Source organism: Diadema antillarum, unplaced genomic scaffold, assembly GCF_040938485.1.
Source record: "Diadema antillarum isolate AM-2024a unplaced genomic scaffold, OU_Dant_1.0 seq00001546_RagTag, whole genome shotgun sequence".
In the NCBI taxonomy this organism is placed as follows: domain Eukaryota; kingdom Metazoa; phylum Echinodermata; class Echinoidea; order Diadematoida; family Diadematidae; genus Diadema; species Diadema antillarum.
In genome coordinates this window covers 47,594-72,500 of record NW_027272275.1, presented here as the reverse complement: position 1 = coordinate 72,500, position 24,907 = coordinate 47,594, and the positions used below count along the sequence as shown (strand labels likewise).

General features: G+C 38.1%; 1 protein-coding gene and 1 long non-coding RNA gene across 2 annotated transcripts in view; one reads left to right on the top strand and one right to left on the bottom strand.

The window, feature by feature from the left end:
* Positions 1 to 279: 279 nt before the first annotated feature.
* Positions 280 to 24,907, bottom strand: part of LOC139710586 (roundabout homolog 2-like) — a 60,886-nt gene continuing 36,258 nt past the window's right edge. The window contains exons 8-14 of the mRNA XM_071622512.1: positions 8,126 to 8,276; positions 7,392 to 7,682; positions 5,779 to 6,051; positions 4,219 to 4,299; positions 3,445 to 3,589; positions 2,234 to 2,392; positions 280 to 1,480 (exon numbers count right to left, since the gene is read on the bottom strand). Of these exons, the coding sequence (XP_071478613.1) occupies positions 1,282 to 1,480; positions 2,234 to 2,392; positions 3,445 to 3,589; positions 4,219 to 4,299; positions 5,779 to 6,051; positions 7,392 to 7,682; positions 8,126 to 8,276 (1,299 nt within the window). The 3' untranslated portion in view covers positions 280 to 1,281. The remainder of the gene's footprint in view (positions 1,481 to 2,233; positions 2,393 to 3,444; positions 3,590 to 4,218; positions 4,300 to 5,778; positions 6,052 to 7,391; positions 7,683 to 8,125; positions 8,277 to 24,907) is intronic.
* Positions 12,193 to 13,875, top strand: LOC139710587 (uncharacterized). Its single transcript, XR_011709467.1, has 3 exons — positions 12,193 to 12,535; positions 12,952 to 13,105; positions 13,697 to 13,875. It is a non-coding gene; the product is annotated as an uncharacterized lncRNA (long non-coding RNA).

Sequence of the window (24,907 nt, the reverse complement as noted above, 5' to 3'; positions counted from 1 at the left end):
ACCGTCTATTTGTTACGTCATACAAACATGCATGTATTCCATGGCCTTTCACATCCGTTTCCAGGAACGGTAAATAACCAGGTTCACAGATAGCACTAATCCGCAATAGCCTCTATGAACCAAGGATTTTTCAGAACACAGATTAATCTATTAATTAGAAGAACAGTTGAAAACAGTATAAAAATCATAGTGGTAATTTACGTTTAAGTTCTGCATGAATTTGTTGATTATGATGTTTTGGTTGAAAAGAATGCGTATTTACTTGTAAAACTAGATATTCACCTACTGGATAGAATAAATAGATAATTGATGCACTCATGTGTAAAATTTGAAAGGCATTACCAAAATAGAAAGCACTCGGAGGGCGCCGATCTCCACCAAGCAGCTCATTTCCACCCATATTGTGATTTCCACCTGCCTAAAGAATAGTGATACAAAAGTCCTGGATCCAGACGGTGATCCAGAGCACTTTATACCACGAAAATCTAATCATCTTTTTAGCAATAATGTCTTATCAACTTTTCTTGAAATTCCATCCAAATAACTTATTGAGTTATTTTGCAAACAAACAAACAAACAGACAAGCAAACCAACGCCGGCGTTAACACAACCTCCTTGGCGGAGGCAACTAACACTTTTCCTTGTAAGCAACAGCCTATATAAGAAGGAATGATCTACAAGATGGATGAATTCATTATAAATGGTTTATGATGCTCATGACCTGCTCAATAAACAAAGGTCAAAAAGTATTCCTCTATCTGTTCTTCAGGGATAATACATGTCTATCTAGAACAGCACATGTGACAACATTTTTTTATTCCAAGGGGCTGTGGTCCTTAAGCAGGACCTTACATTGGCTAAAATATGAACATTACAAGAAGAAAATGAATAAGAATCACGTTGAAAGTAAACTTGTAGACAAACGAAACAAATAATGTCTGAATACAATAGCGTTCAAAAAAATAAGAAAAAGGAAAATAAGTTATTTTCATTTGTACTCTCGACAATTTAATTAGGTCCGTTGAAAGTCTTCGTTTCATGTCTGTAACAATGTTCATCCCACAAGTAAACATGAAGCCAAGCTAGAAGATCTCAGTATTCCACCAAAGTTCATGTCCGACAAAGAAAGAGAGAGAGAAAAGAAACATTATTCACAGAAGATTGAGTTGAGAGCTTCGTATTTCCTCTGAAAAACAGTCTTGTTTCTGCGTGACATATTTTCATCCTCCGCAGCAAAACAACCACTTTCTACAGCTGTTCTCGTGTCCGATTCCTTTTTTTTTATGCGACGGGGATGGGGAGCCCAAAGAAGGGGTCGACTTTTCGTTTCCGACATTTCTTCATCACCTCCTCGTCGCCAGCGGCGCGAAACGACGTCTCCTCCGTTTCGAACTCCTCGGCATCCGGGTTGCCATAGAAACCGTTCGTTCCCGCCTTTGTGCAGTAGATCCACCTGCCTTGTCCCGACTTCTTCAGACATCTGTGGTGACATCACAAAAATGCGGTCATGCATGATTAGTATTATCATTATCTAACAGTCATTCTATTTAGCAGTTTACTGTCACCTTGTTCATACCGTATTCATATTTTCATGCTTACATTCCATCATGAAATAGTTTGTCTGCGTTATCCCACTTACCTCTATTTTCTCATTGACATATCTCTTCTGTTGTTCCAATAGATTTATTTCATTCATTACTCTGGTCGTATGTTCCATCACAGTGTCAATGATACATGTACTGTATTTCGATAATTTGATATTTTCAATAATTTTGAGAACAATTAAGGATGAGGCATGTCAGTAATTTATAACTTAGTTTGAACAGACGAAACTCAGACGGAACTCTTTTTACGAAATATACAAAAAACATGATCATGGTGACAGTCGATGTAAACAAATAAACAAAATCGCTCTACTGTCGTACTGAAATCCATTTATCGCGCAAGTAAATAAATTTGACAAGGACCTGACTAAAAATATCCACTAAGCACAGAAACATCCCATATAACATCGTGCGGCATGCCTTTCCCAACATCCACTATAGTTAGAGGATAATGCGTAAAGGAATATTCTATTTTGCTGTTAACATATTCGTCTTACAGAGAAGATGACGGTTTTCTAGGGCCTTCTTTTAGCAACAGCATGTTCCACAAGTTTAGTGCTTCTCAATAGTTGCTTCTGTAAAGAGGATTCTGCACGTCCCTCCGGGAATGTTGGGAAATTTTTACCCACCTGCAGTAATCGTCTCTCCCATCACCGTCTTCATCCTTCATGTACCACGTGTCTGTTTCCCCGACCTCGAAGTCAAGCCGAGAAGAGTAGTTGTATTCCCCGTCCCCGCCGGCGAGGGCGCACACCAGTTGGTACCTATCCTCCTCTGGCTCGATCACGCTGGGAATGCGATAAAAAAAAAAAAAAAAAAAAAAAAAAAAAAAAACATATTCATTGATATAACGATATAGCATTATATTTGTTTTTGTATGTATGTTTGTTTGCTTGCTTGTTTGTTTGTTTGTTCGTTTCTATGAATACATTGTCGTCAGCACCACAGCAAGAACTGTCACCAATCTGTCTCCGATTACAGGAAACCAGTGAATTAACCCGTTGGTGCCACACTTGTTTCCTTTCCATAGGTAAATAAAAAGTATAATGTGAAATTTGTGCACAGTTGGTTCAATGGCACGGAAGGGATTAAAGGCGTATGTGACGTCACACCGTGAACGCCTGATGAAGCTGTCGAACGTCAATTTTCCACTTCCGGTGTGTATCACATCTTTGAGTTTGAATGCTCTATATTTTTATTCAATTTGGTTTCCAAAGTACTTGCATGATAGATACATTATTATATGATAAGAAAGGTGACAACCACATTTATGTAAGTATCTTTAAAATAGAATCGGTTTTAAAGTCTTGATACAGACAAGCGTAATTCAGATTTGATATTTCAAAGCAGTATGCAAATTCTAAAGCTGCAGGCTTTATGAAGACATAAGAAACATAATATTATTTCGACATTCAGGGCATTCCCAAACTTTTAAATTAGGACAAGGGGATAGGACAGATTCAACATAAAATCTGATTGTGTTTGATAAATCATGCCGCTTGGCAGTTTTCTGGGATTTAATGATAGCAAAATTCTCAGAATCAACTTGTAACTGTGTCACAGATATTGCTATTCAGTGGGACCAGCAGGTAGATGGCTAATACCCCATCAAAAATTCACACCTATATTCATTTAATAGTCTACTTCCTTAGTCATTGCTCATGCATATTCATCATTCTATAGTCTCACTCTATATGCGAACAAGCAGATGTAAATGCTTCAACTTAGTATATCTATAGATTTGACTTTAAACGTTTAAATTCTCTTGTGTCGACGTCACTTCTGAGTGTCTGAAAGTCTAAAATTAATAATAATACTGGGTCTGTCACAATGACTCTACCGGCAGTAGTCGTTGGCGGCGCCCTGTCCCTGTACGTCTGCCCAGCCCCTGAAGAGGTTTGCTATTCCGGTGTCGATGATGTCGTAGCGACGAAGTTTTAGCTCCACCAGCGGGGCGGGCTGGGTCCCGAGCTCCGATGCGTCCGCTGAAAAATGATCCCACAATACGGGAGATTAATATTCTTTTTATGAAGAATCAAATCGAATTGTAATACCAAGAAACGAAAATGCTTCATATTCAATTAACTGAAAAAGAAACAGCAAGAATTGATTGAATATAAAGACGTCACCAAAGTTATAACAACAAGATTGTGCTCTTTTTTTTTTTGGGGGGGGGGGTGTTTTGTTTTGTTTTTCACTCACGACTTCCATGCAACAATTATTAAAATGCGGCAAATGTTCGTGTTGGGACAGTTTTTGCTCTTACAGGCTTTGGCTTCGGTTGTTTGTTGGCTTTCTAGACTATTGCTTTGCCTTCTTTTTTTTTTCTTTTCTTCTTTTGTCTTTTGCAGTTTTCACACATTTTATCAAATCAGTGAGCAATTTTTAGAGAAATTGCTTCTACAGAGCGAAAGAGAAGATAAGTATCTTTTGCCCTTGGTGAAAGTTTTGCGTTTTCATTTTCCCGTTATGCATTGAAAATCGATACTAATTTGAAGCAATACTATGTGTGCGGGAAAAATTATGTAAAGAGGGGGAGGGGGACCCGTGAGCACTCAAAGAATTTTATAAAGTCGCAGGGCATGCGGTTAGTATAAAGTTTCTTGATCCTCACTTGCTTCTGGCAGCGACGTGGCTGTGGTGAAGTTGGACGATGGTGGCAGCATTGAAGTTGTAGGCATAATCGCGGTTGGCTCTGGAGAGAGGGGAAACGGCAGGAATGGACAAAATGACTAGGTGGCTTCCAGTGATAAAACCTGCGGTTAGTCACAATGTGCCGTGCATATTAGCATCACCCTGCAACCCGAGTTCACAATGCGCGCCTTAAATTTGGAACAAGTGCACTGTGCGCATGCTCACACTTTGACTTTGATTTGTTTTTTTTTTTTTTATTTGTTTTGCTTTGCTTATTAAAGTAATGCAAGGGTATGGTTAGGAACATTGCCTTTATTAGGGACATTTGCTTAAATTAGTCATGTATTTTGATATCTGACAACATGAACTCTTTCAGTTAAAGTAGCGACTTACTTTGTATTCTGCTCATCACCCATATTTCTTTTTGCTCGAAAAAGAAAACGAGTTTCTGTATTTCTTGGGGAAAAACATATTCTCCCTTTATTGCGATCTAGTACACCTATACGCCATTTTCTCATTTTCTCATCTGTCGAATTGGAAAAAAATCAAATATTTCACGCAAATTAAATCCCCAATGGAAATCATATGTTCCGTCTGTTAGTGTAAAGAGAATTTTAAAAGATGAATAATGCACTCTTTTCTACATGACGTCAAGGTCACGTGACTACGCCGGCTATTTTGAATGGCCCATGGACAATGGACATGATTTGCCTGATTTAGAGCTGATATCACTTCTTTCATGCAAAAGTGGCTGCAACAGTTTTCATATCAGTTGCTTTCTTTGTATAGTACGTTTCTTTAAACAGCTAATGAAGGCAAAAAAGATGATAATGATAGAAGGGAGAGGTAAAAATGCGGATATTTTGCGGATACTGATGCCAAAGTACAGATGTGATGGCTATAGCTTATCTAATCTTTAAACATTTTCTTCAAGGGGGTGATGGATGATAAGAAGACGAAGGAAAAAGAGCGCGGAGGAAAGAGAGAAGAAGCGAGAGGTGCTGTAGCTGGCTTGACATTTTGTGCGGGTGATTCACTGCGTGCCATTTTTATTTTGTATGATCATTATTGGCAGCTGATTAGTATAATATCCACGCGTGTATTAAGAGCCAGCAATGCTATGCGCTATGCTATACAACATTTTACCACAATTAGTTTACCTCAATGCTCCCACAACTAAAGCACAATGTTTGACTGAATATCGTTTAACAATATTACCTTCACCCTATTTCGCTCATCTACACGTAATATTTAATATTTCATATAATAATTACAAATGAATCTCGTCATAACCACCCCTAGGTGGGGCCTATCATTTTTGTTGCTAATAAGTACAGCATCCGACACTCCCTGAAAGTCTATTCGCTATGTAGTGCATATCCCGGAAGAAAAACAAAACGTAAAGAGAAAACAGCAAAATGTGGTATAGAAACATGCTTTGGAATGATTTAGAACGTCGTTTGCCTCAGATTAATTAAAACTGCATGATTATTCTCATTAATCTTCGTGCACTTAATCCATAGCCAAATTCACGACTTACCCAACACATCTACCATCGCTGAGGAAGATGCTGTCAGCACGCCGTTGTCATAAATACACTTGTACGCCCCGCCCATCTTGGGCGTCAAAATGGGTATGATGAGCGTGTTGTCGTTCAGGGAGAATCTTTTCAGGGTCGCGTTGATCGGAAGTCCGTTGCGGTACCACGTCAGGTGTGGTTCCGGTTCACCGCTGGCGGCGCACGTCAGAATCAGGTTTTCCCCAAGAATGACATTGGTGTCAGTAATGGAGGTCTCCATAGCCAACCTCGGCTCTGCAGATTATACAGAGTAGCATTGTTAGTTATGTATAAATTGTTATAAATAGATAAGTCTATGAAATATAGAATATCATACAATAATCAAATAATTCAATATTCAGGTTTGAGTTTCTCCAGTTTGTCTCCCTCTACAGGGACAGCCTGGTGGTAGTGTCGCTGCCCAGAAAGCAGTCGATGACAGGTTCGAGTCCCACTGGTTCCTTTTTTCCGACATGTTTCTTAATTCACAGATCAGCAGTTGCGATCTTAACAAATTTTCAATCGTAGAGGGAGACAAACTTAAGAAACTCAAACCTGAGCCTTCACCCCTCTGAATAATATCTTTCTTTCATTATCCTATGCCTTGTCCGCCTTGGACTACTTTACATAACAATGTCGGAATTTCGGAGCTTGGGTATCAATTTTGTTCCACGTTCATCGTGTCACTGCCGGCAACCAGGGACAGCCTGGTGGTAGTGTCGCTGCCCGGAAAGCAGTAGATGACAGGTTCGAGTCCCACTGGTTCCTTTTTTCCGACACGTTTGTTAATTTACAGATCAGCAGTTGCGATCTTAACAAATTTTCATTTGTTGAGGGAGACAAACTGAAGAAACTCAAACCTGAGCCTTCACCCCTCTGAATGATATCTTTCTTTCATAATTCAATATTATCAAATTTTAAGCTAAATAAAGCACTGTCATTATAGGCGCACAGATACATATCCAATATCTACACAGGCACACGTACTAATAATCAAACTTTTATGTCCAATCACCTGTCTAGGAAATTACTACATTATTCACTTGAAAACAGAACTATCATGGTGTACAGCCATACTCCACACTTGTTTTCTTTAATACGACCTAACCGAAAATTTGATAATTGTTAGAAAGGCATCAAAATACTTATATGTAAATGGCTACTTCTTTACAGGTTTCAACGGGCTGCTAAATGGTATTACCCTTTTTTGATAACTTATGCCAGATGAAGAACTTCAATACAATCATTTCGTGTAACATTTCACTAAGTCTTGTCATGTTTTGGCCCGTTGCTAGAAACCTTGCATATAAAGGCAACTGCAAAATGACTTAAGAATGCGCATTTGTGATTAACTGATGGCAATTTTGTATCTTGGGTTGTTGTCGTTTTTGCTCCGTTTTTTTTAATCTTTTTTAAATTTATCGTATTTACTTTGTTTTTGTTAGTTTATTGTCTTTACTTAGTTTCGTTATTGTTGTCGTTTGTGGTGGTGCTTATTATTGTCATGCTTAGCGGTGTTGTTGTTGATGTTTTTGTTGTTTTTTAAGCCGTGATTAATCTCGGAGTTCTAAGAACAGTTCCCCAGATCTACTTACCTCTGATGGACAGGTACGCGCTTGCGCGGTCGAAGCCATGTAGCGACGCGGCCATACAGGTGTATCTGCCTGTGTCGCGCACGTTAACGTGCGTAATAATCAGATCGGTCCCGTTGAACTTGTAGCGCATGTCACGGTCAAGGGGCGGCACGCCGATCGTGAAGCCGTCGACCAGCCAGCTGACGGTGGGGGCGGGGTCTCCGCTGGCCCTGCATCGGAACCGCGTTGTTTGGCCAATGTACACGGTGACGTTCTGAGGGCGTTCCACAACTCGGGGTAGCGCGTCAGAAGCTGTTCGAAAAAAAAAACCAAAAACAGACATAATAATGAAATGAACAAAAGGGGGAGGAACGTTAACATCAAATTTTTTTATCCTCCAAATAAAGTTTACTCCATGCTCTCTTTAGAAATCATCTTTCTTGATGCGGATTGATTACCATCCCTTCTCAAAGACAAATCTTGCCTTTCCTCTCTAATAGCCAACATCATTCTACCCTATAGGTTGAAATAATTGCTGTTTTAAAAGATAGATTCGGAATAGAAGTCTGGCTAGAAAGACCACAATGAGCTTACTAGTTTGTATATTCATATATATTATCTGAAAACCGTTTTGATAAAAAAAAACACACACAAACATAATACGTTGTATCAACACCACAAGTGCATGCATCGTTTGCTCAAAAAAGAAGATATATCCAATGTAATTGACTTTGATCACAAATCTGAAAACTTACGCACGACGTTCAGCTCGGCATCGACAACGGTGTGGCCGACCTCGTTCGACGCCGAGCACGTGTAGGAGCCCGAGTCGGTGGGCAGAGCCGACGTGATATGGAAAGTCGTGCCGTTGTCAAGGAACGATGTGCGTGGGTCGCCAGGATGCAGCTGCGAGATCGAAGATGACAAGAAAACAAGGCAATCGCCAAATTGTGTCTCGCCCATTCGCGTACAAGGAATTAATATTTTTTATAACTCCCAGAAGTTAATTGACCTGCTTATGACCTTTGACCTTGTGGTGACCTTCAACACCCTAAGGGACATTTACCATCCAAGTTTGGTCACAAACGGACAAAGGGATCAAAAGTAATGAGCCATAATCGAAACGCGCCATAAAAACTTAACATTGGGCCCTAAAAAGTTGTTAACCCCTTTCTGTGACCTTTGACCTTGTGATGACCTTTAACTCCCCAAGGGACATCTATCGTCCAAGTTCGGTCACAAACGGACATAGGGATCAAAAGTTATGAGCCACAATCAAAACGCGCCCTAAAAACATAACATTGGGCCCTAAAAGTTTGCTGACCCCTGTCTGTGACCTTTGACCTTGTGACGACCTTCACCTCCCCAAGGGACATCTTTCATCCAAGTTTGGTCACAAACGGACAAAAGGATCAAAAGTTATGAGCCATAAACGAAATGCACCCTAAAAACTTAACATTGGGCCCTAAAAGTTCGTTGACCCCTGTCTGTAACCTTTGACCTTGTGGTTACCTTCAACTTCCCAAGAGACATCTACCATCACCCAAGTTTGATTGCCATTGTAGCAACATGTGCTGAGTTACGTGTGATAAGAGTCTTGCAAGTAAACTTTAACGTATGACCTCAAATGACCTTTGACCTTATCATGTGACCTCTTACGGCACCATGACATGAAGGTACCCCCAGTGCATCCATCACCCAAGTTTGATTGCCATTGTAGCAACATGTGTCGAGTTACATGTGATAAGAGAGTCTTGCAAGTAAACTTTAACGTATGACCTCAAATGACCTTTGACCTTATCCTGTGACCTCCAAAGGCACCATAACATGAAGGTACCCCCAGTGCATCTATGACCCAAGTTAGGTTGTAATCCAAGCAACTTATGTGAAGTTATTTGTCAAAAGAGAGTCTTGCAGGTAAACTTTAACATAGAAAAGAGAGTCTTGCACATACTCTTTAATATATGACCTCAAAATGACCTTTGACATCATCACATGACCTCTGACAACACCATAACATGAAGATACCCCTAGTGCTTCTATCACCCAAGTGTGGCTGCCATTGCTGTAACAGTTGCCAAATTATGCATCATAAGAGAGTCTTGCAGGTAAACTTTAACATTTGTGACGGACGACGGACGACGGACGACGGACGGACGCCATTTGGATCCCTTAGGGCGGACTCACACTGTGCGATTTTTACTGCGATTTACCCTTTGCGATGTCGCACGACGAGAAATCGCACAGTGTGAGGATGTCTGCGATACGACAACCGGCGATTTGGGGATATCGCAGGGATCGCAGCCCCATCGCAGAACTTTGAACATGTTCAAAATTCTGCGACAATCGCTTGCGACGATGATCGAAAACTTTCAGTGAAGCAAGGTGGTAGAAGAAGTACTAATCAAGATTTGGCTGGATATGCTTCCTTTATTCCACAATTGCTTACTGATCTATCTCAACATGATGACGAAGATGAGATGGGGAGGGAGTTTTACAACGACTTAGAGTGCAATCGTGAGTAATTCTACCATGAATATGGGCTTCTCGCGTCCATTGCAGCCGTTTTGTCCATACGTAGTCCCATGTATAGAGTTTGAACGAGGGCAGATTACACAGTCTGTGGGTTGGTTAAAATTCTGTTTGCGTACCGCCGGACCGGTACTGTATCATATGCATAGCCTTGGACTAACTTTTTAAGTGTTAGATCTAATGTTTAGATTATACTAAGCCTAGGCCCTACTGAGTATGCTATAAACTAGACCCATATCTAGCTACTTGTAGGCCTAAATACGTGTGTGGGCCTAGAAGTGGTTCTAGGCCTAGTCTGCCCTAGATCTACATACGTGTTCCAGTCGAATTTTATAAATTAAATCGACATAGTCTATAGTACACGTTGTATAAACTACTAGGGCTAGGCCCCTGGTCCGGACAGGCTCTTGTAAGTCTAGACCATAATGGCTTAGTACTATTGCACTGCTACTGGATCGACTGACGTGGACGTGAACACTAACAGTAACAATAAACACATAACGTTAGGGCCTAACGTTAGACGTGGTTTCTGTCTAACGACATAACGTTGAAAAAGAGTACAACAGTTAGAGATCTAGTCTAGTCTAGAGGCTTCAAATGTGAAACATTCTTCCTGCCCTGCACACACGACCATACTAACACACAGTTACAAAACGTTGGTGGAGTACAGTTAATTCTGAGTAGACCTCTATACCGACGGAACCGGAACAGAAACAGAAACAGATCCAGATATTTTTTACACGTTGATAGGAAAGGATATTGATAATTGAAAGTCTAGCCCATCAAGATGTAACTGATATTATTAGTGATAAGATCTCTAGAAATCTACATTTTCTTATTAAAGTCTTATATAGATTACCTAAACTAGTATGTTTAGACCCTAAGCACTAGATCTAACAGTTAATTAGTCTAGCACTAGCAGTCGTAGCATGCACTAACGTTAGCACTACTCGCAGTCAGCAGGCTTCTTCTTAGTTTTAGACCCGTTCTACAACATTAAACGATAGTAATGTTAGTCCCTGATGGTGATCTAACGTAAGGGTACTAACGTTAGATGGTCTACATTTTTTTTTTCCAAAATGTGCTCATGTATTTCCAAATCATACGGTTGGCCTACTCTGGTTAAGCTAGTGATGGCTACAGAAATACAGTGTCGATTATTACTTAGGCCTAGGCACCTACTGGATCTAGATTGTCAGTAGCTGTGCTAGCCTTTCCTGTCCTTGGCTGTGGTCTAACCCTAGAACCGTAGGCTTAGACCTATTTTGTATCAAACGTTAGAGGAATTAGAACTCTAACCGTTGGAGTTAGACCTACACTGTAATTGAGATCCATTGCTATAGTTACAAGCAGTATGAATCCAGATCCTAGACAAAAAATAAACAAACTGTTCCCAAACTTTTTTTTAGAGTAGACGTAGTGTCTAGTCTCATGGAAATTACCTAACTAAGCCAGGAGTATAGCACTCTAGATTTTTAACAATAAGGCCTAAGTGGAACTGAGGTAACTTAGATTGATCAGTTGTTCTTGGAGATTTGTACAGAAATTGTAGTCTAGAAACACACACACACACAAAACAAATGCAATGCATTGAAGTGACCCTCTCTACATGTAGGTTACTAGGTGATTAACATTTTATCCATGTTTGTCCGAGTTTTTATGTGATGATCGATCATGCACTCCAAACTGAAAGTTGTTACTGTATGAGGCTGTAACATGTTCATGCTCAGGTCTGCAGACTAGTGCTACAAAGTATTTGATTATCCGGCAGTGCGTCATTTGTTAATCTGTGGCGATAAACACAGCCTTGTCGTTGCTGCCTCAGCAAGTCACAAACGTGCTGTGCACAGCACTTGGTAAGGCTATATAGTATACAGTACAGTACAGTACCGGTGTACATGTCATACTCTCTGTTAACTTTAATTGCCCTTTAATTTCATAACAAAGTATATCAAAATGAACTCTCAGTCTGAAATCATCAAAGACCCTACCCCAATCTGTAGGGTGTACAAACTGTACTTGCAGTTTGATTGCAGAATGTAAAACATCATTCAAGGGCAATCATGAATTATCCAAAATTGCAGATTGTAGGAAACAATGCTGTGTGCGTCATGTGTTACACATGTATGTATATTGACATACTTGTACTAAACGTACACTATATGTAATGCATAGTGTAATTTAGTTAAGCTTTCGAGCCCTTAGACCTTAGTAAATGACTGAAATAATTATGATTATGATATATGAATTTATGAAGCACTTATGTACAAGCCTGTCCAATGATCAACAATGGTGAATAGTTGAATAAATTTGTTTATCACTATATGTGTTTGTTAACTCTAGATTCATTCCCAAATGTTGTCCTTTTTACCCAAATGGTAAATTTTGAGTCTACTGTAATTATCATAATGCCTGAAAATAGTTGTCCCTTTGTGTCACCCTAAACAGGTCTGAATAAAAATGAAATCTCTAAGGAATTCATACTGGAGGCTTGTCTCAATGTTGAAAAGGAAGAGCAGAAAAGGAGCAGCTGGCAACTGGTTGTCCTGCAGAAGTACATGAATCCCTCTCTTACCTGCACTTTCTGAGGACAAACATGCCAAGAGGATACCTAACCAATTTTGGAGACTGAGGTACAGTATATATGTTAGAAGATAAAATAAACACTTTTTCATACTTTCCAAAATGTTTATGTGACTGCATGTGTGAATACATCAGTTTCTTTTTCTTTTTATGGTGGCTTGACAATTAAAAAAAAAACATTAAGTTGAGAGCAAGAAAGATATTATTTCAAAAAGTGTAATTTAATTGGTCTTTTACAGTATTTTGAAGAAAATGCTACCCTAAAAGTGATGAATAGTTTATTCATAGAACTTCAAATACAGTCATTGTAAGCAATTTCTAGAAATAAATGAAAACATCATTTCTTTGAAAGAATGAATCCATTGTAAGACATAGGGGGAATGCATCCCTCTTCATCATTCTAATTCAATACAATATGTAATCATGTTTGTGTGGGTTTTTTTTTTCTTTTTCTCCTATTTACTAGGAATTACAAGATGATAAAGACTCTACCAGCAAGGCGTCAAAGGCTGAAATGCTACACATAAGGAGCAGGAGAAGGAGAAGCAGGACCTGTCAAAGCAAAACCTAAGAAGATAAGGAGGAGTCAAGAAGCAAAGGAAACCAAAATTTTATCAGCAGTAGGTACCCTGCTGATGCACTAATGGAAAATGTTTGCTTTACCTCTAAAATAGAGAGAGAAAGAAAAACAAAAACATGCTTGTTGTTGTTTTTTTTCCTCTCTCTCTACAGACAAGTGCAACATATTTATGTATTTGGGGTGTACCCGAAAATCCCAAATTTGATTTACATACTTCAAAGAACATTGTTGAGTAGACTTTATTCAAAGAATTATCATCCAGGGATACTTCTTTTTGTCAGGGCGTTCAGATCTATGATCACTGTCGAAAGGATTATTCAGGCGTAAGTTCTCTAAGTATAAAACAAAAACATGCCACATTGTTCTTTTACTTTTTCAAGAAAATAAAATTCCACAGTCAATTCCATGGTCGAGGAACTTCATAAAAACTCAACTCGATAACTCAACTGTGGTTGTCAGTTGCTAATGTGTGTAGTTCAAGTGCTGTAAACACTGTAAGCAAATGGGCGGAAAGTTGGAGGCATCCTAAACTACAAACATTTGCTTCACAGGGAACCTTATGCATTTTTGTAACAATTAATATTTCCCCTGTTTTCTCCCTTTTGCTCTCTTTTTTTTTGTGTTTGTTTAGCCCTTGTCATGTAGTTCACCTCAACACTTACACCTGTAACTGCAAGATCGGTGTGGGATGACATTGCTGTCTCTCTGGGACTTACTGGAAACAAAAGCTACTACAAAGCTACTACAGCAGGCAGTCGTGAAGGTGGAACTTGAAGAAACTGACATATTGACTTGTTTCTTTCATTTATGTTGGACCAGTGCAAGTTTCCATGAACTTTACATGCATTTGATGTTAACTTACAATGATTCGATTTCTGTTTTCCCACCAACTACAAACACAGCTACTCTCGAAAAACTCAAATTTACGTGCAATCACCGTGAGTCATTTTTTTTTTCTGAAATACCATCAAACAGCTGAAGAGTTTCAATGTGCAAGGTTTTGTCATGATTTTAAGGCGATTATGCACTGTTACTCCGACAATGCACTTTCCCTTTCTCTTTAAAATGTATCCTGCAACTTTAGATCATGTACAACAAATGTACCATGTTTTGTTTGTATCACTGGAAAACTGGAGAGGGAAAAATTCCACAAGCTTTTGTTTGATTTGTGAGGGCCATTACAATGTTCAGAGACAATAGCAACACTCTTTCCACTACTGTTTAGAAATGTATGTTTTGTGCAACTTTACATTAAACTCAACATGTGGGCCAAACATTGTTTTAATGGCTCGAAAACTGGGGAAGAAAGCTGTTCTAAAGCCGTTACATAACTTTGAGGGCAATTAGTGCTGTTACCACGGCAACACACTTTGCAGTGAGCTGAACATGTAAGCAAAACTTCTTTTGAATCGATGGAAAACTTCAGAAGTTCAAGAGATGTTTTACCTTGAAGTTGTTGTATATGACTTGCACTGTTGCAAAAGTGGTAGTGACATGACATCGTATTTCTTCGTCACTCACAGGACTGCACAGAGTAAAAACACCTAAGGCCTTTGTGGAAGTGAGAGCTTATTGCAAGTTGTCTAATATTAGTTTAACTTGACCATTGAACAACTTAGTTTTGTAAACTTATTAATCACCCAAATAATGCCAGTCTACATCAACAAGGCTTTTAATAATCATTGCACAATGATGGAATTGCACAGTGTGTTTTCATCGCCCTTGTCTAAGCGTATTGAAATGTGAGTCTGACAATGATACATGTATTGTCAGAAATGTTTGAGCTAGAAAAATGGAGAATGGCACACGTATCATTGCAATAAGTTGTACTATAGCTGCAAACAAGAAATCATGTTACTGTGCAATTCTGAATTTAGAGCAATGTGAATGCAGCAGTCAGCGTTCTGAGATAGCTATTTTTTTTCCTATGCAGTCGTATATATGCTACCGTATAAGTGCTGCATGGTATTTTAATCATACATATTTTAACTGCTGATCTCCCCCCTCTGCACAAAATTATGTTTGTTTGTTTGCTTGTTTTTTATCATACCTCTATCTGTATCAATGGATAACATTTATTACTGGACTCAACATCTGAGAGTTTGAGTCAGAAAATTGTTATAGTTGTATTTGCTACATTGTAGGCTACAATTTGCCACTTACCCTTATCAGTCAAAGCAATTCAATGTTCATTCATTTGTATCTTCCTGATTTATTGGTAACACAATTGTATATTTCTTGCTTATAAGTCAATTCTGGAAAGTAATATGTGTAACCAAAATTACATGTACTCTAGCCTTGAACCTTTTTTTTTCTTTCCGCACATTTTAACCAGCACATCTTCTTCTTGCAAAGAATGCCTAAGGTAGGCACCAACATAATCTGGGATGGACAGAAAATGGGCAATGTTGAAGATGAGATCTCCTGTAATGATATTACATTTTTAAGGTATACAATTGACAAGGTTCACACACAGTTGGAATTTCAATTCAAATGACGGCTTTGCCACAGTATTTTGCAGTGTATGCAGTGTCTGATTAATCTGGATTAGGACCAGTAGCACATTTAGTGCATCTCAAAGCACCCCTTCGGATGCTGGTATGATCATTTCAATTTGGCATTTTTCAAAATACACTATATGTTTACAGTAAGTGTTTATGTACCTTTGTACACAAACTCTAACTGTAAACATTGCTTGTAGAGTATGTTAGATTGCAGCAATTTCCTCTCTGAGGTTTGTTTGTTTGTTTTTGCAACATTATTTGGGAAATTGTAGTGGCATAGGTAGTTGTCTCATGCAAATTGTAATGGTAACTCGTTGAGCTGAACTTATTGTAGATGTTCAAGTTGACTGAATTTATTCATTGTTTATGTGGAAAAGAAATGGAAGTTGATGTTTTTTGTCACTTTGTGTGATACTTTTAAGAACTATGACATCCATACTGCAGTATGTATATATGAATTGTACAGCACAATTATGATATTGCTTTTCCTACTAGTTTTGCATTTTTTTTTGCATTTTTTTGACAGTACAGTGTACAATTGTATTGAACTAATTGAAGCATACAGCTGTACTCATGATATAGAAAGACAAATCGACAACTTGAACTGCTTTGTACCATCTTATCTTTTTCTTTTTTGATGATGGAAATAAATAAACTATTGAATTGACTTTAATTGTGATCAATGTGTCTATATTTTAGATTTAATTTAATGACTTGAATATATCATTATCTTTATTCTTGTCACGTTTTTATTTGTGAATCAATATATATTGTAAATAAGTGTGATTCCCTTACATCTGGATGGTAATTACATACCGTACACAAAACAAGAGTGAATTTTTCAAGGGCCAACCAGAAAAATATGTCAGCACAATATTTTATGTGTTTGAGAAACCACAATGCTAGAATTCCACTATCAAAGCCTTAGAAAAGCACTCAGAGAATACAGACCTCCACCAAGCAGTACTCTTTCACCCTTACTCTGATTTCTACCCATTGTAATAATTACATCAATATGCGTAATATGCTGTAAGTGACTATTTCCAATGATCAAGAACCCTACAACCACGTAACCCCCCCCCCCCTCCTCAAAAAAAAAAAAAAACGGGGGGGGGGCTTTGATCCAGGCAGTGATCCAAATTAATACCAAAATATGGCATTTCATTTTTCTATCATTATTAACTTTATTTCTTAGAATATACACTGTTATTCGATTCATATCTAGTAATTTCTGTAGTTACTTTGGAATGATAAAAAAAAGCAAGCTTGAACATACATGTACTTTTCAAACCAACGTCGCCAAAAAAAAAAAGTCACGAGTGACTTCATTCATGGTAAACATTCTTTGTGATGAACAGGTGCCGTAATGTACGATGTACGCATGCGCACGGTGTAAATCGTAGGCCACAAATCGCACAGTGTGCGGTGTACATCGCAGCACCTGCGACAGAGTGCAACAGGCTGCGATATCGCACATTGTCGCAGCGCAGCGCATAAGGGCGGACTCACACTGTGCGATTTTTACTGCGATGCGCTGCGCTGCGACAATGTGCGATATCGCAGCCTGTTGCACTCTGTCGCAGGTGCTGCGATGTATACCTCACACTGTGCGATTTGCGGCCTACGATTTTCACCGTGCGCATGCGTACATCGTACATTATGGCACCTGTTCATCATAAAGAACGGTAACCATGAATGAAGTCACTCGTGAATGTTTGTATTTTATTATTATTATTTTTTTTCTTTTGTGGTTGGTTTGTAAAGTAAATGTATGTTCTGGAAAGCTTGCTTTTTTTCTTTTGGTTTGACTCTGAAGTGACTACAGAAATTACTAGATATGAATCAAATAACACTGTATATTCTAAGAAATAAAGTAAATAATGACAGAAAAATGAAATGCCATATTTTGGTATCAAATTGGATCACTGCCTGGATCAAAGCCCCCCTTTTTTTTTGGGGGGGGGGTGGGGTGGTTGTAGGATTCTTGATCATTGGAAATAATCATTTACAGCATATTATGCATATTTATGTAATTATAACAATGGGTAGAAATCGCAGTAAGGAAGAAAATGTACTGCTTGGCGGAGGTCTGTATTCTCTGAATGCTTTTCTATGACTTTGATAGTGGAATTCTAACATATTGTGGTTTCTCAAGCACATAAAATATTGTGCTGACATATTTTTCTGGTTGGCCCTTGAAAAATTCACTCTTGTTTTGTGTATGTAATATTACCTTCCAGATGTAAGGGAATCACACTTATTTACAATATATATTGATTCACAAATAAAAACGTGACAAGAATAAAGATAATGATATATTCAAGTCATTGAATTAGATATACAATATAGATTAATTGATCACAATTAAAGTCAATTCAATAGTTTATTTATTTCCATCATCAAAAAAGAAAAAGAGAAGATGGTACAAAGCGGTACAAGCTGTTGGTTTGTCTTTATATAACATGACTACAGCTCTGCTGTATGCTTCAATTAGTTCAATACAATTGTACTGTCAAAAAAGGCCCCCAAAAAATGCAAAACTAGTAGGAAAATAATATCATAATTGTGCTATACAATTCACATATACATACTCTAGTATGGATGTCATAGTTCTCAATAGTATCACACAAAGTGACCAAAAACATCAACTTCCATTTCTTTTCCACATAAACAATGAATAAATTCAGTCAACTTGAACATCTACAAGAAGTTCAGCTCAACGAGTTACCATTACAATTTGCACACGACAACTACCTATGCCACTACAATTTCCCAAATAATGTAGCACAAACAAACAAACAAACAAACCTCAGAGAGCAAATTGCTGCAATCTAACATACTCTACAAGCAATGTTTACAGTTAGAGTTTATGTACAAAGGTACATAAAAACTTAATGTGAACATACAGTGTATTTTGGAAAATGCCAAAATGAAATGATCATACCAGCATCCGAAGGGGTGCTTGGAGATGCACTAAATGTGCTACTGGTCTTAATCCAGATTAATCAGACACTGCATACACTGCAAAATACTGTGGCAAAGCAGCCATTTGAATTGAAATTCCCTCTGTGTGTAAACCTTGTCAATTGTATACTTTAATAATGTAATATCATTACAGGAGATCTCATCTTCAACACTGTCCATTTTCTGTCCATCCCAGATTATGTTGGTGCCTACCTTAGACATTCTTTACAAGAAGAAGATGTGCTGGTTAAAATGTGTGGAAGAAAAAAAAAGATAAAAGGTTAAAGGCTAGAGTACATGTATTTTTGGTTACACATTTTACTTTCCAGAATTGACTTATAAGCAAGAAATATACAATTGTGTTACCAATATTAAATCAGGAAGATACAAATGAATGGACATTGAATTGCTTTGAATGATAAGGGTAAGTGGCAAATTGTAGCCCACAATGTAGCAAAAACAACTATAACAATTTGCTGACTCAAACTCTCAGATGTTGAGTCCAGTAATAAATGTTATCCATCGATACAGATAGAGGTATGATAAAAAACAAGCAAACAAACAAACATAATTTTGCGCATGGGGGGGGGGGGGAGATCAGTAGTTAAAATATGTATGATTAAAATACCACGCAGCACTTATACGGTAGCATATACGTGTACTGCCTAGGAAAAAATAGCCAACTCAGAATGCTGTCTGCGGCATTCACATTACTCTAAATTCAGAATTGCACAGTAACATGATTTCTTGTTTACAGCTATAGTACAACTTATTGCAATGATACATGTGCCATTCTCCATTTTTCTAGTTCAAAAATTTCTGGCAATACATGTATCATTGTCAGACTCACATTTTAATACGCTTAGACAAGGGCAATGAAAACACACTGTGCCATTATTAAAGCCTTGTTGATGTAGACTGGCGTTATTAGGGTGATTAATAAGTTTACCAAACTAAGTTGTTCAATGGTCAAGTTAAACTAATATTAGAAAACTTGCAATAAGCTCTCACTTCCACATAGGCCTAAGGTGTTTTTACTCTGCGCAGTCTTGTGAGTGACGAAGAAATATGTCATGTCACTACCACTTTTGCAACAGTACAAATCATGTACAGCAACTTCAAGGTAAAACATCTCTTGAACTTCTGAAGTTTTCCATCGATTCAAAAGAAGTTTTGCTTACATGTTCAGCTCACTGCAAAGTGTGTTGCCGTGGTAACAGCACTAATTGCCCTCAAAATTACGTAATGGCTTTGAGAACAGCTTTCTTCCCCAGTTTTCAAGCCATTAAAACAATGTTTGGCACACATGTTGAGTTTAATGTAAAGTTGCACAAAACATACAATTCTAAACAGTAGTGGAAAGAGTGTTGCTATTGTCTCTGAACATTGTAATGGCCCTCACAAATCAAACAAAATCTTGAGGAGTTTTTTCCCTCTCCAGTTTTTCAGTGATACAAACAAAACATGGTACATTTGTTGTACTTGATTTTAAAGAGAAACTGAAAGTACATTGCAGGAGTAACAGTGCATAATCGCCTTAAAATCATGACAAAACCTTGCACATTGAAATTCTTCAGCTGTTTGTTGGTATTTCAGAAAAAAATGACTCACAGTGATTGCATGTAAATTTGACTTTTTCGAGAGTAGCTGTGTTTATATTTGAAATAAAACCACTGTAAGTTAACATCAAATGCATGTAAAATTCATGGGAACTTGCACTGATGGTCCAACATAAATGAAAGAATATAGTAAGTCAATGTGTCAGTTTCTTCAAGTTCCACCTTCAGGACTGCCTGCTGTAGTAGCTGCCATTTTCCTGCTTTGAAAAGTCACATTTTGTTTCCAGTAAGTCCCAGAGAGACAGCAATGTCATCCCACATCGATCTTGCAGTTACAGGTGTAAGTGTTGAGGTGAACTGCATGACAAGGGCTAAACAAACACAAAAAAGAGAGCAAAAGGGAGAAAAAAGGGGAAATATTAATTGTTACAAAAATGCATAAGGTTCCCTGTGAAGCAAATGTTTGTAGTTTAGGATGCGTCCAACTTTCCGCCCATTTGCTCACAGTGTTTACAGCACTTGAACTACATACATTAGCAACTGACAACCACAGTTGAGTCATCGAGTTGAGTTTTCATGAAGTTCCTCGACCATGGAATTGACTGTGGAATTTTATTTTTCGTGAGAAAGTAAAAGAACAATGTGGCATGTTTTTTTTTTTTTATACTTAGAGAACTTACACCTGAATAATCCTTGTTGATGTGATAACTTAAAATCAGCAAATTTAGACAGTGATCTTAGATCTGAACACCCTGACAAAAAGAAGTATCCCTGGATGATAATTCTGTGAATAAAGCCAACTCAACAATGTTGTTTGAAGTATGTAAATCAAATTTGGGATTTTCAGGTACACCCAAAATACATAAATATGTTGCTCTTGTCTGTAGAGAGATAAACAACAACAACAAGCATGTTTCTGTTTTTCTTTCTCTCTCTATTTGATGGGTAAAGCAAACATTTTCCATTAGTGCATCAGCAGGGTACCTACTGCTGATAAAATTTTGGTTTCCTTTGCTTCTTGACTCCTCCTTATCTTCTTAGGTTTTGCTTTGACAGGTCCTGCATCTCCTTCTCCTGCTCCTTATCCATTGTCTTATGTGTAGCATTTCAGCCTTTGACGCCTTGCTGGTAGAGTCTTTATCATCTTGTAATTCCTAGTAAATAGGAGAAGAAGAAAAAGAAAAAAACACACAAACATGAATACATATTATTGTATTGAATTAGAATGATGAAGAGAGACGCATTTCTCATATGTCTTACAATTGATTAATTCTTTCAGAGAGATGATGTTTTCATTAATTTCTAGAAATTACTAACAATGAACTGTATTAGAAGTTCTATGAATATACTATTCATTACTGTTAGGCTAGCATGAATGAAATTTTTATTTTCTTCAAAATACTGTAAAAGACAATTAAATTACACTTTTTGAAATAATTTCTTTCTTTCTCTCAACTTAGTGGTTTTTTTTAATTGTCAAGCCACCATAAAAAGAAAAAGAAACTGATGTATTCACACATGCAGTCACATAAAAATTTTGGAAAGTATGAAAAAGTGTTTATTTCATCTTCTAACACATATACTGTACCTCAGTCTCCACAATTGGTAAGTGATCCTCTTGGCATGTTTGTCCTCAGAAATTGCAGGTAAGAGAGGGATTCATTTACTTTTGCAGGACAACCGGTTGCCAGCTGCTCCTTTTCTGCTCTTCCTTTTCAACATTGTGACAAGCTTGTGTATGAATTCCTTAGAGATTTCATTTTTATTCAGACCTGTTTAGGGTGACACAAAGGGACAAATATTTCTAGGCATTTATGATAATTACAGTAGACTCTAAATTTACCATTTGGGTAAAAAGGACAACATTTGGGAATGAATAGAGTTAACAAAAACATATAGTGATACACAAATTTATTCAGCTATTCACCATTGTTGATAACTGGAAATAGCACAAGCATTTGAACTCAGAATAACATCATAGAGGCATGTACATAAGTGCTTCATAAATTCATATATCATAATCATAATTATTTCAGTCATTAACTAGATGCTCTAAGGTCTTAGGGCCTGAAAGCTGTACCAAATTACACTATGCATTACATATAGTGTATTCAGTACAAGTACCTATAGTATGTCAATATACATGAGTAACACATATGACGCATACAGCATTTGTTTCCTACAGTCTGCAATTTTGGATAACTCATAATTGCCCTTGAATGATGCTTTATATTCTGCAATCAAACTGCAAGTACAATTTGTACACCTACAGATTGGGGCAGGGTCTTTGATGATTTCAGACTGAAAGTTCATTTTGAAATACTTTGTTATGAAATTAAAGGGCAATTAAAGTTAACAGAGAGTATGACATGTATACCGGTACTATACAGTGTATATTGTATACTATAGCCTTACCAATTGCTGTGCACAGCACGTTTGTGACTTGCTGAGGCAGCAACGACACGGCTGTGTTTATTATCGACACAGATTAACAAATGACGCGCTACCACCAGATAATCAAATACTTTGTAGCACTAGTCTGCAGACCTGGGCATGAACATGTTACAGCCTCATACAGTAACAACTTTCAGTTTGGAGTGCATGATTGATCATCACATAAAAACTCGCAGTGACAAACATGGATAAAATGTTAATCACCTAGTGACCTACATGTAGAGAGGGTCACTTCACTGCATTGCAATTGTTTTGTGGGTGTGTGTTTCTACAATTCTAGACTACAATTTCCGTACAAATCTCCAAAAACAATTGATCAATCAAAGTTACCTCAGCTCCATCTACGCCTTATTCTTAAAAATCTAGAGTGCTATACTCCTGCCCTAGTTAGGCAATTTCCATGAGACTAGACCCTATGTCTAGTCTCCAAAAAATGTTTGGGAGGATCCCAGAGCCGTCAAAGACTTTTTTTTTTAAATGTCATTAAACTCCTGCGAACATATTGTTTATTTTTTGTCTAGGATCTGGATTCATACTGCTTGTAACTATAGCAATGGATCTCAAATATACAGTGTAGGTCTAACGCCTAGAGTCGTAAATTCCTCTAATCGTTTAATACAAAATGCAAGCCTACGGTTCTAGACCACCAAGGTCGAAGCCCAGGGCAGGAAAGGCTAGCACAGCTACTGACAATCTAGATCCAGTACTGGTAGGTGCCTAGGCCTAAGTAATATATCCTACACTGTATTTCTGTAGTCATCACTAGCTTAACCAGAGTAGGCCTACCGTATGATTTTGAAATCCACAAGCACTTTTTTGGAAAAAAAAAATGTAGACTCATCTAACGTTAGTACCCTTACGGTAGATCACCGTAAGCTATAAGGGACCAGAAACATTACTATCGTTTAATGTTGTAGAACGGGTCTAAACTAAGAAGAAGAAGCCTGCTGACTGCGAGTAGTGCCAACGTTTAGTGCATGCTATGACTGCTACTGCCTAGTGCTTTATTAGATCTAGTGTTTAGGGTCTAGACTAACCCCAGGACGCTCCATGTACACTGTCCTGTGTGTTGGGGCTGGTCACAGTTAGGTCTAGACTAGCCTGACCAGACAGCTGTGCACAGCACAGCAGTCGCTTTGCGACAGCGGCTGCCTGTAGTTAGGTCTAGAACCTAGACAGACTAGTTAAAGACTTAAGAATGTAGATTTCTAGAGATCTTATCAGTTACATCTTAACGTTAATGGGCTTTTTAGACTTTCAATATCAATATCCTTTCCTATCAACGCGTAAAAAAATTATCTGGATCTGTCTAACTGTTGGTTAGGTTACTCTTTTTCAAAGTTAGTGTTAGCATAGACGTCACAGAAATCACATCTAACGTTAAGCCCTAACGTTACTTAGCTGTTTACGTGTTAGTGTTCACGTCCACGTCAGTCGATCCAGTGGCAGTGCAATACTAAGCCAATATGGTCTAGACTTAGATCTAGGGCCTGTCCAGACCAGGGGCCTAGTTAGTACTAACGTTAGTAGTAGTAGTAAATTTTAATGTCCTGTAAATTTATGTCGATTTATTAAAATTCGACTGCAACACGTATCATGTACAATGTAACGTTAGATCTAGAATTCTAGGCCTACCACTTCTAGTTCTAGGCCCACACACGTATTTAGGCATGGCTAGATATGGGTCTAGTTTATAGTATAGTCATTAGGGCCTAGGTCTAGTATAATTTAAACATTAACTTAGATCAATTCACACTTTTGACTTAACAAGTCAGTCCAAGGGCCAAGGCTATGCATACAGTGCCGGTCCGGCGGTACGCACACAGAATTTTAACCACGCAACCCACAGACTGTTTAATCTGCCCTCGTTCAAACTCTATACAAGGGACTACGTATGGACAAAACAGCTGCGATGGACGCGAGAAGCCCATATTCATGGTAGAATTACTCACGATTGCATTCTAAGTCGTTGTAAAACTCCCTCCTCATCTCATCTTCGTCATCATGTTGAGATAGATCAGTAAGCAATTGTGGAATAAAGGAAGCATATCCAGCCAAATCTTGATAAGTATTTCTTCTACTGTCTTGCTTCACTGAAAGTTTTCGATCATCGTCGCAAGCGGTTGTCGCAGAATTTTGAACATGTTCAAAGTTCTGCGATGGGCTGCGATGGCTGCGATAACCCCAAAATCGCCGGTTGTCGTATCGCAGACATCCTCACACTGTGCGATTTCTCGTCGTGCGACATCGCAAAGGGTAAATCGCAGTAAAAATCGCACAGTGTGAGTCCGCCCTTTTAGTCTCGCCTTCACCTCCGGTGGGCGAGACAATGAGGGAAAAGTGCGATATCTATTTGTTAAC